Source organism: Sitophilus oryzae, unplaced genomic scaffold, assembly GCF_002938485.1.
Source record: "Sitophilus oryzae breed Bouriz unplaced genomic scaffold, Soryzae_2.0 scaffold_1373_pilon_pilon, whole genome shotgun sequence".
Lineage (NCBI taxonomy): Eukaryota > Metazoa > Arthropoda > Insecta > Coleoptera > Curculionidae > Sitophilus > Sitophilus oryzae.
Window position 1 is genome coordinate 231,012 of NW_022146030.1, and position 18,669 is coordinate 249,680.

At 34.2% G+C, this 18,669-nt stretch overlaps 1 protein-coding gene across 1 annotated transcript in view; it reads right to left on the reverse strand.

Annotated features, from left to right (window-relative positions):
* The window catches only part of LOC115875329 (low-density lipoprotein receptor-related protein 4), a 169,859-nt gene that overhangs the window by 69,375 nt on the left and 81,815 nt on the right, over positions 1-18,669 (reverse strand). Inside the window, exons 11-14 of the mRNA XM_030890751.1 lie at positions 18,513-18,666; positions 17,698-18,462; positions 17,465-17,641; positions 17,026-17,403 (exon numbers count right to left, since the gene is read on the reverse strand). Of these exons, the coding sequence (XP_030746611.1) occupies positions 17,026-17,403; positions 17,465-17,641; positions 17,698-18,462; positions 18,513-18,666 (1,474 nt within the window). The remainder of the gene's footprint in view (positions 1-17,025; positions 17,404-17,464; positions 17,642-17,697; positions 18,463-18,512; positions 18,667-18,669) is intronic.

Consider the following 18,669-nt stretch of genomic DNA (forward strand, 5'->3'; position numbering starts at 1 on the left):
TTTATTTTTTGTCAATAATATCATGTATTGATAATTTACATATGCAAATATCTTGAGAACGTTTAGTCATACGGAAATGTATTTTCACTCAGTTTTATACAGGTACAGGCAACCAGTTATTACTCTTCAGGCAACTCAAAAATATGTAGTAACGTCCCCTATGATTTTGAGGGAGAGATCTAAATCAAATTGCTCATGTAAAAAATCACCTAGACGATTTTGATCCAATTATTGACATTAGTTTAGAAGTTATTTATAAAAAATCGAAATAAAAATAAAACTTCTACACTTGATATCTCTGAAACGAGGCATTTGATAGGACATGATTATATCAGAACTTTTTGACAACAATTTTTACCTACAAAATATGCGCTGAACCCGGTATATTGTAGTATGATTTTTTATTTCTTCAATTTTTTCTAAAATCTAACCTGAAGTTATTGTTGCAGCTCTAAAACCGAAAATGAAGAGCCACTACAGGGGTCACAAAATGGCCGTGTGGCTGAACCTAATCCCGCAGCTACACCAGCCCGGTGATGAAGACGTTAACATGAGACATCACCATTTTTACGAACGCGAACCACATTACTATGCGGGTAAGTAAAGCGTAAAAATTCGAATGTAGGTATTAAAATTTGAAATATCGAGTGGTGTGGATTTATTATGCGATCATTTTGCATAAATCGTTCGAAAAATGAGCGTGTAAACCGATAAAAATTATGCATCTGAAAAAGGTTTTAATGCATGGTAGAATTTTTTACTGAAACTGATAAAAAATTAAACAATATACACTTACGGGTACGAAAAAGGAGCACCGTAAAATTAGTATTTACAGTTTAATATATTTTATTCTAGTTGGCCCATTTTTATGATTTTGTAAGCAATTTGTAGCTAAATTATTTGACAAATTGTTATTTGACAAAATTAAAACAAAATGTTGATATTTTGGTGAATATTTGAAACACCCTGCGGAATATCAGCAAAAAATTTAAAAATAATTTTATCGTCTGGGTACCTCCTTTCTCCATAGTATGTTTTTTGGTTCATCTCAGTAGCTTTATTTTTCTTGGAGATATTGGCTTTTGAAGAAGACACTAACATATTTTCTTATTTTTTACAATTAAACCATCTTTTCTTTTTGGTCCTATACGGGCTTTTTTACTTATTTTTATCTGCAGAATATGCCATCCTGTATATTTTATATTATTGTATAGTGTTTTTGATGTCTTGTCCACATAGATAGGCTATTATGTGTAGTGTTGTTAATTGAACCTATACTATAATCTTATAAAATGTAATTATTTTTTTATCAATCTTATAAAAAAGGTTACACTACACGTACTCGAAATTTAGTTGGCACAATGATTTGTATCGATAAAACAGCCATTTAGGAGTGCTATCGCCGTGTTGTAAGCATCGACGTCTACAACACACCGACTACTCGATCACATTTTCCAACGAACAAGTGAGATTGATTGGCCCAATCGCCGTCACATGTCCCTTAGGCTGACTTCTGGATTAATGAGGACTCTTGAACTTCTCACTGGCACGCGGCCACGTGTGTGGGCTTCCCCCCCCTCCCCTATCCATAATTTAATATTTCCGCTTTATAAAATCGAATGTTTCATTTCTTGATTCTTTAAATAAAAATATAAAAATATAAGCCCAGAAATGGAATTTTTGGCTTAGTTTGAAAATGTTTACTTTAAGTATTTAATTAATTTTTCACGGGAATGTGGTAAAAATCCCCCCACCCCTACATAAATTTTAAAAATAATTTCAAATTCCATTGGCAACTTTTATTTTGATTAAAATGGTTCTTCTAGTATTCACTACATTTGTTGTCTCTTCTAAAAATCCTTGGTCCTTATATTTTTTGAAAAAACATTTTTTGAAGAATTTTTTTTTCAAAAGCAGACCTACAAAATATACAGACAGTTTGTTATCGTCCATGTTTCACTTGCATAATATGTCATTATGTACGGCAGGATACATTTTTGGATTTCATTATTGTTTGAAGTGAAAACCAGCAGCAATTTTCTCCTTCTATTCTATTTTTAATCTCTTATGTTATGTTGTTATGATCGTATCTCCCAAATATTTGAACTGGTGAACTCTTTCAAAATTGTATTAGTCTATTGTCACATTCTGTCCTATTCTGTCTGTTCTTATTGTAGTCATATATTTTGAAAAAATGGCGTCGACCGAGTAGCACGCGCCAAGCTGGCTCCTGAGCGAAATATAGATATATAGTGATTTAAAGAGTTCAAATAGTAATTAAAAGTGTGTCAATTGAGTTGGAACATGAAGAGAAATACAAGGAATAATAACCCAAAATGTATTTCGAATTCTAGAGCAAGTTCTACGAATTTGGAATTGGCAGCTAAGGTAACAAACCTTGAAAAGTATGTACAAAATAGCATTCATGATCTAAAAAGTGTTATTACCAGTCCCAGAACCACTGATGTAGAAGATAGAAATATATTAAGTAGGCTTAACTTGATTGGTGGAGAGATGGAAATTGCCATAAACTGAGATGGAAATTGCCATAAAAACGATTAAGGATGAAATTACTGAACTGTTAAACAAAACCCAACAGTTAAATTAGATCAAAAGATGGAAGTTAGTAAAAAACACTGTTATGCAAATTGTTTGGTAATTTCTGGAATACCAGAAAATACCGAAGAAAACAGAAATATTCGATTTGAGCAAAAAATTGTCGAATGTTTAGAAACCAAGATACAAGAACCTTTATGGTGAAACGATATCAACTATTGTTATCGGCTAGGCAAAAAAGAAGATAATAAGTAATAGTGTTTACAAACCGTTGGAAACGCGACATAGTGTTTTTAAGAAAGAAAAACTTTAAGGGTAGCGGAATAGTTGTAACAGAATATTTAACGAGAGAAAAAATGAACCTATTTAAAGTGACAAAATATGGATTAAAACATTATATATTAAGAATAATTTGCTGGGGGTTTTACAATCGAATATAGTATAGAACTTATTTTTAATTTTATCTTTTCTGTTTTGTTATTTTGGCTATCTGTGGTGAACGGGCCTTTAATTTGATATGGTTTTGACTGGCTCACTGCTCAGCTTTAGAATTTTGGAAAATATTGTGTATGTGTTGAAATTGTATTTATATACTTTTTAACATTGCTGATTGCTAAATTGTCTTGCAGACGCTTTTTTAAAGTCAACCGTTTAGGCACAAAATACCTGGAAATTTTACAATTTTGCGTAAAATATGATATATTATGTATAGTCGATTTTTCGAAATCAAATGTCGATTAGGGTTCACTAAAACTAGTTTTAGTTTAGTTTCTTCAATTTTGTCATGAAACAGTGGCGTATCATTAATTCGCTCATTAATTTATGAATAATTAATTTTAATTATTGAAAATGTGTACTTGTTTCCACACCACCCAAGAGGTAAAGTATATGGCGCGTTTATTTTAACGTGGTCTCCCCGGAGGCCTACTCCACTAGGTAAATTAAAAACGTTAAATTATCTGCACAAGCCCGACGGATCTGGCTCATTGATGTCAAAGTCGATCGTGTCTGCTGTGCTGGGCTCATCAGGGTGGTCTCTCAATACGTCCAACTCTTCAACTTCAGCCGCCATCTACATGCAAGTCCAACTCCTCTTCATCGGATTCGTCGAGTGAGTCTTCAGTGACGTTGTCACAGGATTTCCCATTGCAGTGTGGACAAATCATTGAACATTTTAATCCTGCTTTTCTGCATCCGCAGGCTTTACCACAGTTGTTAGTTTTGCATTTACAGGATAAAAATACCACTCACAGGGATTTTGGAGCTGGAGCTTTCAACGTTGTGACTGGAGTAATGCCTGTTTTTGTTTTCTGCCAACCCCATGCTTCGGCATCTTTGGTACAACCAGACCAATGCTGACCCTGGTGGTAAGTTTGCAATGAATGCTGTCCAACACGACAATTAATTATTCATAAATTAATGAGCGAATTAATGATACGCCACTGTTTCATGACAAAATTGAATAAACTAAACTAAGACTAGTTTTAGTGAACACTAATCGATATTTGATTTCGGAAAATCGACTATATGTATATCATACTTTACGCAAAATTGTAAAATTTCCAGGGATTTTGTGCTTAAACGGTTAACTTTAGCGAAAATTTTTTTATAGGAAATTTTATTCTCTTTAATTTTGCTCTCTTCAAATTTTTGGGAAAAACGCCTAGTTTTCGAGATATTTACAAAATACCAATTTTGGGCGCCATCTCCAGATGGCGGCGCCGGCGGCAAGTCTGGTAATGTGCATTTTATGGATTTTAGTTAGGGACCCCAAAACCTATAAACCTGCAAAGTTTCAAAACTTCCGGACTTTTTTCTAAACAGGCCCCTTTTTTGATCCCCAATGACTGAACTATTAGGCAGGTTTCTGAAATATAATATATATTTCCTTCGGCCACACACCCGCTTTACCCGACCCCTGAGAGCGACCCGAAAGTACGGCGTAATAGACTCTTATTGTCCCTTGTGGACATGACTGTCAGTAAATATTCTTGTCATTTAGTCTTCAACCAAATGACAAGTATCTCTGCCTGGAAAATACTTAATCTATCCGGAAGCCAATAATACCTTGCAATGTCAACACCCTCCCAGAAAACCCTCGCGGGTATCCATTTTGAATTCATCAGTAAATACATTTTTACACATCCCTATTCCTCTGGAAAATTACACAACGGAACATCGAAAAAATACCGAAACTTTCCACGCGAAAATCGAATTATAAACCAATTTGATTTTACGACTAAGTTTCCTCTTCTGCGAAAATTGTTTTTTCTTATCTTTTCTCATTATTAAAAACTTGTTGGAAAGTAAGCGAAAGACAACTTGCTTTAGAACAGGCAACGCGAGAGAGATTTATGAATGCATAATATTGTAAGGCGTTGTAGGTTCGTTTTTAAATACGCCAAGGAAATCTAATTAAATTTTCGTCAAATTTGCTCTGTTTGTTTTTAATCCGGATATTTTTAATTTAGGTTCCTCTTGTATACTGCAGAATGTTGTGCCTTATTGGAATCGTAATTTAGTCAACAATTTAAATTTACGAGTGTTTTTTTTTGTAATATTATTTAATTTTTGGCTTTTTTTTGAGGTCGTGCAAACATCAGGGTTGCCACAAGCTACGCAATTGTGTACTTTGCTACACATTTCCTTCAATGATTGCACAGCTACACCACAATCGCCTCAGCTACATATTTTGGGAATTTACGTATTTCATATAAAAGATAATGAAGAAGCTGATTTTTTTGCTTTTAAGTTATCTAGGTTAGTGCATCAAAAGAGGCCGCAAGTGTACTTTAAATTTTGAACTGATAAATATCATTTTCCGTCATCAGCGTTAAGGTGTACAGTAAAATGTCAGTGTATGAACTGGCTCATGAGCAATGATCAATAGACAACAGCCAAAAACGGTAAATAGACAGGATTGCTTAATCCCTTAAATAATAAATAATAAATAAATAAATAAATGCCTTTATTGTCAAAAAATTTTTCAATTTGTAGACAAAGGTAAACAAAACAAACAAACAAAAGATAGTATAAAACATTATAGAAATAATATTGTCAGTCTGATTGTTTAATATAAACATTTATAAATGTTTCCAATGTCAAAGAACAAAAAAATAAAAATAATATTCAAAAATATTTAGTTAGTTTATAGTAAATATAAATATCAATGACCTCTAAATAAATTTATTTCGATATCATTAGTAAATATAGCAATAGCAAACATTAGACCAGTGTTTACAAGATCAAATTCGATTTTCAAAATATAATTCATTTACAGCGTAGAAAGCCTTGTCTAGTAAATAAGAGTTCAATGCTTTTCGAAATGAAGAAAATGATGTTATGGATTTGATTTCAAATAGCAGGTGATTGTGCATTTTTTTCGAGTTGTATAATATTGAACTTTTAACTAACTCTGAGCGTGGGGTAGGTAGATAAAGATCTTGCTCCGCGTTCCTGAGTGGATAAGTGTGAGGTGGCCTTTCTTGAGAAGCTGATACATGCTTACGTATTAGGCAAACGGATTCAAATATAAATAAAGAAAGAAGAGTCAATATTTTTAATTTTTTAAAAAAGTCCTGGCAATGAGTTCTGCTGTTCAGTCCCAGTGAATATCGAACAGCTCTCTTCTGGAGCTTGAAAATGCGGTCAAATTGAGTCGCACAACACGTACCCCAGAATGGAAGGGCATACCTGAGGTGCGACTCAAAAAGTGGATAATAAACAGTTCTAGCCACTGACAAGTTAAGCTCCTTAGAAACAGATCTTAATGCAAAACAGGCAGAGCTTAATTTTTTCGACAAAGCGTCGATACGAATTTTACACATTTTACAACGTCAATGGTTGTGTTGCTAAATACAAAAGGCTGCAGCGAGTTTTTGTACGACAAAGCTTTAGTTTTAGAAATGTTGAGACTCAGGAGGTTCGAATCGCACCAAGATTTAATGGTGATTAAGTCATTTGATATGATCCTATGAAGTGCCGTGACGTCCTTGTTGCTCCAAGTGAAGCTAGTGTCGTCCGCAAAAAGACATATTTTGCCACTGATGTTTATGTTAGCAATGTCGTTAATAAAAAGAAGAAACAAAATAGGGCCTGGTACTGAGCGTTGTGACAACGTGGTATCCACCCTCACAAGTTGACTTCTGTTGCTCAGATACGGCTTAAACCATTCGAGAGATGTTCCCCTGAACCCGTAGTGGTGCAGTTTATCAATTAGGATCTTATGATTTACACAATCGAACGCCTTAGAAAAATCACAGAAAATTGTTGCTGTAGAATGATGGTTATTTAGGCTGAAGTAAACTTTATTAAGGAGGAATACAATATGTACTTTGGCTAAATTTCACTGTTCAATTACGTCACTGTAATTCACAGTCTCACTTCCACTGGTTTGCATACGTGAATATTATTCAATTCCTATTTCACTTCCTCCCATGTCAGCAAGGACTGCAGTTTCTATGGACAAATTTGGCCGTTTAAACAGTCCTGAATAGTTTACAATTTTTAAACAGAATTAACCGGTCTAATTTGTCCATAGAATCGTTAGTTTCGCGGCATCAACTTTGACGTTACTGCAATCCTTCCTGGTATGAGAGAAAATGAAACGGAAAATGAATATATTGACGTATACAAACGAGTGCAAGTGAGACTCGTAGTCATGCTTTAAAATTTGGCGAACGTACGTCTTATTGGATAGTTTACAGTTACTGGTCATGGATGGTTACACAATGCTACACATTTTTATTGTCAAGTTCTGCAAAATGAAAAAATTTCTTGTGGCAATCCTGTCAAAAATTATGCAAATTGTAATGGACTGCCGAGAAGCACTGTCCTGGCTGTATCAAGGGGGGCTACTCTGTGCTGGATGTCAGACACAGCAATGTGATGAACAACCAAGAAGCAGACAGACTCGCCAGAAGAGGGGACCAGGAAGAGAAGCCTTGGCAGATGACCCACCACCTGTGACGATCAACACACTGAAGGAAGCTATAGAAACTACCATCAAGGCCAAGCAACAAGAAAGGTGGTAATACCGTGAAGACTGCGCTACAGCTCGAAGACTGTGGTCAGTGGTAGATAGCAAAAAGACAAAACAGCTACTAGAACACAAAAAGAACCTAGTATGCATGATTATAGGTGTCACCACTGGAAACTGCCCCACGGGAGTAAACCTCGTGAGATGGAAGATTTCCAACGACTACTGCAGAGAATGCGGAGAGGATGAAGAAACTATAGAACACCTTCTATTGTGCTACTGTCCGGCACTGGAATACCGACGCGCGACGCTTTAAAAATTTTAGGCACAGTTTTTTTGGAGGGACTAGAGGAAGCAGCAGAAGCCAACATCAGCGACATCGAGATCTTTGCTAAGAGCTGGAAGAACTTTAACGAAAAGAGAGAATGAGATGAAGGTTTGGTACAATAACAAAGGGGTATCGCAATGGGCCCAAAGCCTCCAAGTGAGGGGTCAAACAGGGTCCCACACCCAAGCAACCTAACGTAACCTGGTCTAAAATAAATTAAATAGTTTGTTCTGATAAAAATAAAAATACAGGACATCCTTTTAAGCGTTTGATAAGGTGCTGGAAAACACCGCGCATATTGAAACAAACTTTTTATTACATAAACTATACAGGATGAGTCTTAAAGAAGTGCAAATATTTTAGGAGTGGTATTTTTTCACTCCAGAAATAAATTGAAAATTTTGTATTTTTGAAAAATATTTTAATTTTCAGTTAAAAAACATAATATTTTGATAATAAGTACTAAATCCAAGACATTTCTCAGAATTTACGACTGAAAAAAATCAAAGATTTTTCTTAAAAGATTTAATGAAGAACAATCTTAATCACGGGTTTTTTAACAGGACACTGTCTCCTCAACGGACACCTCAGTAGGCTGAAGGCTAAGAAATAACGGTGAATGCAGATGCTGTGGGAAAAATAGGGAAACACCAGAACACTTCATCACTGACGGTACGATCTATTGGTACGATCTATAGTGTTTCTCTTTCTTTAGTCATAACTCATACAGTCTCAAGGCTTTGGTAATAGATAGGTGACGGAACTGTTGAAAACCCCTGGAAACTCAGGAGATTATTCTTATTAAAATCAAGGAAAATCGATTTTTTTCGATCGTAAGTTGTGAGACTATTGATCGTTATTTTGGTGTCGTTAGGTATCAAATTATCATACTTTTGAGGGAATTATTTATTGCTAAACTTGCTATTTCCGATACGCTGATTAAGAGTTTCCAATCGCTTAAGCCCAAACGCTAGGAATCCAAAAGAAAAGCGTAAATATTTGGATGTTTTCCCGATTACGAACGAAACTAGAATTTACCCAGTTAATTATCATCCGCTTCTTGACTTATTCGACGTGGCGCAAACACGGAAACTGAAGTTTCGGCAGTAGTAGTTCGGTTTAATTCTGGAAAAGCGAGAATTTCTACAAATTTGCAAGATGGCAATTAGCCAGAGTGCCTAAGAGGTGTCGGTTAGATAATGTACAACTACGACTAACGCAGGGTAATTGATGACTGAACTTTGTGACTCTTTTGTCTGTTGTTGTTTTTAGAGTTTCATACTTTAAAAGGAAAAAAAACTGAACCCTTAGGCGTGATTCTCACTATAACGTGCCGCCACCGTCACGTCGAGCCGCCGACCACCTTAGTACATATTCTTAAATGGCCAACAATGAACATATTCACACTACCCGTAACGTCGCGGTCGTGGCGTCATGTTTTATGTTGAGACGGCATCGGCACGGCGAGCCTTCAAGTGAGGGATCAAACAGGGTCCCACACCCAAGCAACCTAACGTAACCTGATCTAAAATAAATTAAATAGTTTGTTCTTATAACGAAACGACCCCACTTGTTATAGAGGCCTAAGCATTAACAGTTCGGTCAGCAGACTTTTTGGAAAGGTGCTACAGGGTAGACTCAGGGACAGTATTGGTGACAAAATCTCGGAAGACCAAAGCGGATTCACACCGGGGAAATCTTGCACAGATAACCTTTTTGTCCTGCAGCAGGTGATGGAAAAAAGATGCAGTAGATCAAGAAGTCCATCTAGCATTTATTGATTTGGAGAAAGCGTATGACTCTACCCCCGCAGCAAGATATGGGAAGTATTGAATATCTTAGAAGTAGATAGACCTTTGCTTAAGATAATAAAAGAGCTATATAAAGAAAATGAATCGTACGTTAAGATAAGACACAGGCTATCTAATCCAATTAACACCACAAAAGGGTTGCGACAAGGATGCAGCTTATCTCCTCTGATCTTCAACGCTTACGTCGAAGTAGCCCTTAGGGAATGGAAGACGAAATGTCAAGGTATGGGAATACCCATTGGGGACAACACACTATTTACCCTGAACTTTGCAGACGATCAGGTCGTGATTGCGCAGGACTCATACGATCATGAGTGTTCATGACTAAGAGGCTTTATCAAGAATACAACAAATGGGGACTTCAGTCCAGATTCAACAAGTAGACAAATTTAAATACCTAGGTGCTACTATCAACAACGAGGGTTTGGGCAAGAAGAAATACAAACCCGAATTCAGAAGAAACAAACAAGTTATTGGATGTCTTAACAGCCTCTGGTGGGACCGAAACTTATCTGCAACAACTAAAAAGAGACTTGGAAGAACATTGGTGGAGTCAGTTCTTTGCTATGGTTCAGAGCTATGGACTCTGAGTGCAGACGCGAAACGCAAAATCGAAGTTGTTGAAATGGACTACCTTAGAAGAAGCGCAGGTATATCAAGCCAATGGAAAAAAAGACAAACATCGAGGTCAGGCGTATCATGAATGCATCGGAGGAGACAGTACTGGATCGAATCGAAAAATCCAGCTTAAAATGGTTTGGACACGTTCTGCGTATGCCGGAGAACAGGTGGCCAAAAAGAGTTTTTCAATGGGCTCCCCAGGGCAGAAGAAAGAGAGGTAGACCTAGAAAATCCTGGAACGGAACGGTTACGGAAGCAATGGAAGCTTGTAACCTAGAAGCTGATGACGCTCTAAATCGAGATGTGTTGCGTAGGGTAACAGGAAGGCAGCAATAGGCTGTAGTTGGAAATGAGTATTAAATACTTAAACCAAATCCTGTTATATATATATATATATATATATATATATATATATATATATATATATATATATATATATATATATATATATATATATATATATATATATATATATATATATATATATATATATATATATATATATATATATATAGGAAATGAACAAAATTCTTACAGCTTTAGTGTATATTAATAAATAATATTTTCTTGCCTTTAGCTGTGTATTTTTTTCTAATTTCGAAAAAATCGAAAGTAGAGAAAAAATTAAAAAAAAATAAAAGTAAAAGAAAATTGTTTTGCTTGTCGTAAAGGGAGACAAGCTCCACTCCCACAACCGGTATCTGGGCCTACCCTTCATCCAGGTGGGCTGACCAGGGGCTGGTTCTCACCGATACGGCAAAGCAAAACTTCTTCTATATCTACAGACGATGTCGTAAAGTGTCGGTGAGATATTAGTGCATCTCCAAATCAAAGATGGTAAAGAGCGTTTTTTTCTACTTTCGATTTTTCGAAATTAGAAAAAATACACTGCTAAAGACAAGAAAATATTATATATATATATATATATATATATATATATATATATATATATATATATATATATATATATATATATATATATATATATATATTTATTAAATCGACGGAGTCAGACCAGTACGTTTAAGATAGGCCGTCAGACCCAGGGGTATATCGGACGAAAAATGTTCAAGCGATGCCTTCAGGCCCTGATGCTGGACCGTTTAATTTGTCCCATTTATATAAAAAATAGAGGTTTATTCGTTTTCGCCAGACCCACGACGTTGCCGCTTTTAATTCTCAAATATTTATATTAGAATTAGACGAACGGACCTTTTGACGCGGTAATTGATGACAGTGCAGAAGTAAAAACGATGCATTTCTGCTATATTGAATATTATTGTACTTATTGTTAGTATTAGATATATTCTGGCTTATAAATGCATCTGTACGAAAGCGTTTTTATCTGAAATTTCATTAAAAATTAAATTTCTTTGTAATAAGCATAATCAAGTTACAATGCATTATCAATTTCGTTTAGTAGATTTTGTAAGTGTTTAATAAGTGATGATGGAACCCCGTTTATTATCTTTATACTTTAAAAGAAAAAAAAAGTGTAGCTACTTCTACAACGAAATAATAGCATCGAAATAAATTTTTAGAGACTCGTACAATTTTTTGACACGACGATCGATGCCGACAAAAAAAAAATTAGTTACTTCTACAACGATATCTTAGCATCGATATAAATATTTAGGTACTCGTACAATTTTTTGACACGACGATCGATTCCGACGACTGTCATTTCTAAGGTAATTTGAAGCCGTGTTTTGGAATCATATGGTATGTATGTATTTATCATTAACCTTTTTTCTATTTTGTCATACAGCATTATTTTAACTTATTTTTTTATTACATACAGATATGAGAGCGGCAATTTAAAAATTTGCACTGTGGCCAAGACGGGTAGAAAAAAGATGCTCATTCTAAATGAGCATCTGACAGAGAAATTCTGACAAAAAAAATGAAAATAAGCGAATGCAATCTTTAAAGAATTTTAAAGATTGTTTCTTCTAGTTTTATTTAAAAATATAAATAATATAAGGTCTAATCTGGCGAGTTGAGTTTGGATGAGACTGTAAACAGAATTTTTAAAAGTATAAATGTAATAATTTAAATTTTCTGCGTCTGATAAAATTCATGTAGCAGTAAAGTAGGAAAAAAGTGTAGGTTTAAAAGCATCAATTTCTGGGAATTCCCTATTTGTAGAGGCTGGGAACCACCTACTTTTCTGGGAACCCCATACTTTCAAGTTTAAATTATTAGAACTGTGATTAAAACAAATCACTATTTTCATTCATATTGCAATCAATGAATATTAATGCCCACTTGCACCGTTTGAATAACCTTTGTTTAAAGCCTAAACAGTGATTAACTATAATAAAATACGTATAGTTAATCACTGTTTAGCCTTTAAACAAAGTTTATACAAACGGTGCAAGTGGGCATAAGAATATTATATTATCAAATATTACTCTAATTAAGTTTTCGAATACAAAATAAACATAGAAGATAGAACATATTATAGAGATGCAACCATAAAACGTGTTTGTCCTATTTACATGGTGTTGGTAGATAGCATCCAGCCGTAAACTGAATATACAACGTATTACTATGGTATTACTGTAGTGTTAGCCACAGTTTAAAGAATACGTGTAGCCGTCAAAATTTTTGTTTCACTGAAATTACTATTTTAGATCTCACTGAACGAAATAATGCAATAAAATTAATTATTGTGAAATAACTGAATACTATCATATTTATAATCGAAAAAAAAAACGGCGTCAGCGATGGCAATGAAATGAAAATTGCTGTCATTTTATATGTAAAATTATATGGGGAATGTCATCGATCGTCATTTCCAAGCCAACTGGACGCCGCTTTTTTTCGATCATACGGTGCCTTTTTGTGTAAACTTTTTCGTGTGGGGAGAAATATCATACAAAACGGCCTTATCGTACAGTCACTATCATATATACGATGATCGTAATTACTTTGATGTAATTACTTCGACAATAAAATCATACCACCGAAATAAATCTTTAGGTACTCGTACAATTCTTTGACCCGTCGATCGATTTAGACGAAAAAATTTTTTTAGGTACTTCTATAACGTAATCATAAAACGAAATAAATTTTTACGTACTCGTACAATTCTTTGAAACGACGATCGATTTAGGTGAAAAAAAACTTTAGGTATTTCTGTATATGTATAACCATATGCGAAAATGTCAAAAATTGACATATTATGATATGTCATTCTATTGAGGGTGCATCCACACTATCCTGAAAACGGCGTATCGGCGTAACGGCGTAACGACCTTGAATAGATTTCCAGTAATTCTATTGGCTGAAAAATTCATCTGTTAGAAATTTTATCTGTCAAATTCATCTGTTAAAAATTTCAGCTAATAGAATTACTGGAAATCGATTCAAGGTCGCTACGCTGTTACGCCGATACGCCGTTTTTAGGATAGTGTGGATGCACCCTCAGAGTGTAATTTTGTATCGAATAATGTCAAAACACGAATACGACGACCGATTTAAACGAAAAAAAATTTAGGTACTACTACAACGAAATCATAGTACCGAAATAAATTTCTAGGTACTCGTACAATTCTTTTATACGACGATCTGTTTTCTGAGACGAAAAACATTTTTAAGTACTTCTACGTAAATTTCTAGGTACTCGTACAATTTTTAACCCATCGATCGATTTAGATGAAAAAAATATTTAGGTACTTCTGTAATGTACTATAATAGTACCGAAATAAATTTCTGGGTACCTACTCGTACAATTTTTCGACACGATGATCCGCGGTGGCATGAAATGAAGATTGCTGTCATTTTATACCGGGTGCGTCTCAAAGTGGCTCACCGCTATAACTTTTTAATTTTTTTTAGATAAAAAAACGAGATTTGGTATGTAAGTATATGACATAAATTAGGAATGATTGACGTATTCAATTGTTTTTGGTCACTTCCTGTTTCACCGGAAATGACTACAACTTTTGATTTTTAAATAACACCCCCGGTATTTTTTTGCATTATTTGATAGAAAATGACACTCTGAATCGAATGACATATCATATGTCAACTTTTGACAGTCTCGCTTTAAAAAAATTGTATTTTAAATTTCAATCTAGAGTGCCATGGCTGTGTTAAAAACACTAATTTTTAATCAAGGAGCCTTGGAAAAATAGATTTGATAATCTAATGATTTTCGTGTCTTGTCCGGGCCCGTTCTTATAAGATGCCCAAATCGTATTTTTAATCCTATCTCAATTTTTAAAAACGGAACAAGGGAGGCTCGTTAGCATATTTGGAAAAAGCATTTTTTACGAATAATTTGGTACCACACACATGGTATTTCGAGTCAAATTGTCATTATGAACCGCATGTTACAATTTCAAATAAACCATATGCGAAAATGTAAATTGACATATTAAGATATTTCAGTCTATTGAGGGTGCATCCACACTATCCTAAAAACGGCGTATCGGCGTAACGGCGTAACGACCTTGAATAGATTTCCAGTAATTCTATTGGCGGATGCGTCTCAAAAGTGGTCCACCGCTATATCTTTTTTATTTATTTTTTTTTTGATAAAAAACGAGATTTGGTATGTTAGTATATGACATAAATTGCTGTCATTTTATACCGGGTGCGTCTCAAAAGTGGCTCACCGCTATAACTTTTTAATTTTTTTTTAGATAAAAAAACGAGATTTGGTATGTAAGTATATGACATAAATTAGGAATTATTGACGTATTCAATTGTTTTTGGTCACTTCCTGTTTCACCGGAAATGACTACAACTTCTGATTATTAAATGGCACCCCCGGTATGTTTTTACATTATTCGATAGAAAATGACCCTCTGAATAGAATAATATATCATATGTCAACTTTTGACATTTTCGCTTAAAAAAATAGTATTTTAAATTTCTATCTATTATAGAGTGCCATGGATGTGTTAAAAACACTAATTTTTAATCAAGGAGCCTTGGAAAAATAGATTTGATAGTCTAATGATTTTCGTGTCTTGTCATTTTTAATCATATCTCAATTTTTTCAAACGGAACAAAGGTGGCTCGTTAGCATATTTGGAAAAAGCATTTTTCTACGAATAATTTGGTACCACAATTTTGTACTCGAGTCAAATTGTCATTATGAACCGCATGTTACAAATAAATCATATGTGAAAATGTCAAAAATTGACATATTTATGATATGCCATTCTATTCAGTGTGATTTTCTATCGAATAATGTAAAAATATACCGGGGGTGCCATTTAAAAATCAAAAGTTGTAGCCATTTCCGGTGAAACAGGAAGTGACCAAAAACAATTGAATACGTCAATCAATCCTAATTTATGTTATATACTAACATACCAAAACTCGTTTTTTTATCTGACAAAATAAAAAATGTTGTAGGAGTGAGCTACTTTTGAGACGCACCCGGTATACGACGATCGATTTAAATGAAAATAATTTTTAAATACTTCTACAACGAAGTCATAGTATCGAAATAAAGTTCTAGGTACTCGTACATTTTTTTGACACGACGATCGATTTAGACGAAAAAATTTTTAGGTACTTCTACAGCGAAATCACAGCATCGAAATAATTTTGTTGTTACTCCTACAATTCTTTGACACGACGCGACGATCGCTGATCGATTTAGATCAAAAAAAAATTAGGTACTTCTACAACGAAATCATAGCATCGAAGTAAATTTGTAGGTGCTCGTACAATTTTTGACCCGCCGATCGAAATAATTTTGTTTCTAGTATTTATTAGCCGAACGACCGGTTTCGACAATAAAAGTTTAGTTAGTTCTACAAATCCGGTGATGACAGCAATTCAAAAAAAAGATTAGACCGTAAATTATTGATATTTTTAAATGAAACTAGTAGGAATAATTTTAAAAGTATACTTATTTTCATTTTTTTCGTCTGAATTTCTTAATATTCTAATTAGAGTATGAGCATTTTGTTTTCTACCAAATATAACACGGCTATATCTTCGTTTCCCTTTAATAGTTTGCTTTACCGTGTTGCCGGTTCTTGGGTCTGAATACATCGATTCAACGTAAATCGGCTTATACACTTATACTAATGTCGAAAGGTGGCGCCGCCCGTGACAATACCGGTGTACCCCCAATCGTATATAAAAAACATAAAACCATTTTTCAGGCCCAGCTGAAATTTGGTCAGGGGAAGTGGGGAAACCGTTCTAGACGATAACCACTGAAATGTACTCAGACCCGACCCCGGGCCTGAAATGTCGAAATCGGGTCTGAGCCCAATGAAGCAACGTAGTTTTTGGGCTCGTATAAGCGGTTTAATAAATCTATATATATTGCTGAGCATATGGTTATATATATATATATGAGAGACATATATATATATATATATATATATATATATATATATATATATATATATATATATATATATATATATATATATATATATATATATATATATATATATATATATATATATATATAAACTATATATATATTTCAATCTTGATTAAAAGAATATTTACGAACGTCGTAGTTCTTGATTTAAAAGTAAAAACCCTTCAAAAATTATACATTTTTTTTAAATTTTGCTCGATGTTTTGCCACGAAATTTTCTTGCTAAACCTCAGACTCGAATTCGGTACTTCAAATATATGAGTAATAGAAAAAATCAAAACTATGTCAACGCATTTTCGCTAGGTATAATTTTCAGCACTATTTTTGTCTATTCTATGAGAATATATAATGTAAATTCACATTTTACCTAATAAAATTTTTCTTCCAGTACCATCCATATTTACAAAATTTATTGTCCGAAGATCGCCATCAACCCAATACAATTTTCCAGTGGTATGATCAATAGTTAGTCCACTTGGAGAAGATAGATTGGACTGTACCAATACAGATCTACTTGTTCCATCCATATTGCTTTTTTCAATTCTTTTCTTTTCTCCCCAGTCAGCCCAAAACATTAATCCACTATGAGGATCTACAGTTATATCTCTGGGTTTATCTAAATTTTCCCAGGTTAGTATAGACCGCATAGAACCATCTGAATTTGAAACTTCTATTCTGGAATTACTTTCATCAGTCCAATATAGTTTATCTGTTACCCAGTCCAATGCAATGCTATATGGTAATACTAAAATTATTAAATAGAAAATAAAACAATAGTGTCATATGCCAAAAGAATTATTTTGTACCCAAATTCGTATTTACAATGACCTCATGATTACTACCATTCCAGAATGCTCTATTAATAGACTTCATTGCAACATCAGACCAGTAAATATAATTAGTTTTTGCATCCCAAGCTACAGAAATTGCGTTCTTAACTCCGTCGATTGGAATAACCATTTCGTACTGTTTTTCTAGTGATCCTATTCAAAATTACTCACATTTTCAAACATACACTTAAAAATAAAAATAAACATACCGTCCAAATGTTTAATTCGAATATCTTTCTTTTTAGCAAACAAAATAAACTTGTCCGGCTTATGACAAGATCTTCCGTCTTCTTTAAGCTTCTGACCCATTCTGCAGACACAACTATACAATTTGTTGTTAGGTAAGCACAAGTGGGAACATCCACCATTAGAACTTCCACAGCGGTTTCTATATTTTGGTTGTCTTTGCGGGTGAAAACTATGAAGGTCCATTGGAAAATGGAGTTGAGAGTGTAATGTCTTATAACCGGCTCCTGTAAGTTTATTAGCTGTTGTGATAGATTTTGTGTGCCAATCTGTCCAAAATATTGCATCTTCAAATATAGTAATTGCAAAAGGATGAGGAAGCCCTTTAGTAATCACTTTTCTCCTTCTAAATCCATCTAATGCTGATGTTTCAATTACATTATGCTTAGCGTCGGCCCAATATAGCTGATTGGTAACGTAATCAATAGTCAATCCATTAGGCCAAAATACGGACTCTGTTATAATGCTTTTTCTGTTGGAACCATCCATATCAGCCCGTTCGATTTTTGGATTTGGTCCCCAATCAGTCCAGAAAACTAATGCTTCTCCGGGGTGAACGGCAATTGCTCTTGGTTTATCTAATTCGCTTGCAGCTATGATAGCTCGTTGAGTCCCTTCAAGATTGGCCACTTCTACCCTTTTTGTACCAGAATCAGTCCAAAAAAGAAGATTATGAATCCAGTCTATAGCAATTCCCCCAGGGGAATCCAGTCCAGAATTAATAATTGCTAAAAAATACTATTATGTAAAAAGAGTATCTGTATTTTAAATAATTTACTTATAACGTCAGTTCCGTTTACTGAACTTCTCCTAATTTTATCCATGGATACATCTGACCAAAATATGTAATTTTGTGCATAATGATAGTCTAAAGATATTACATTGTGGAGTCCTTTCAATATTAAAGAATATTTAGAATTGCTCAAAGACATCTA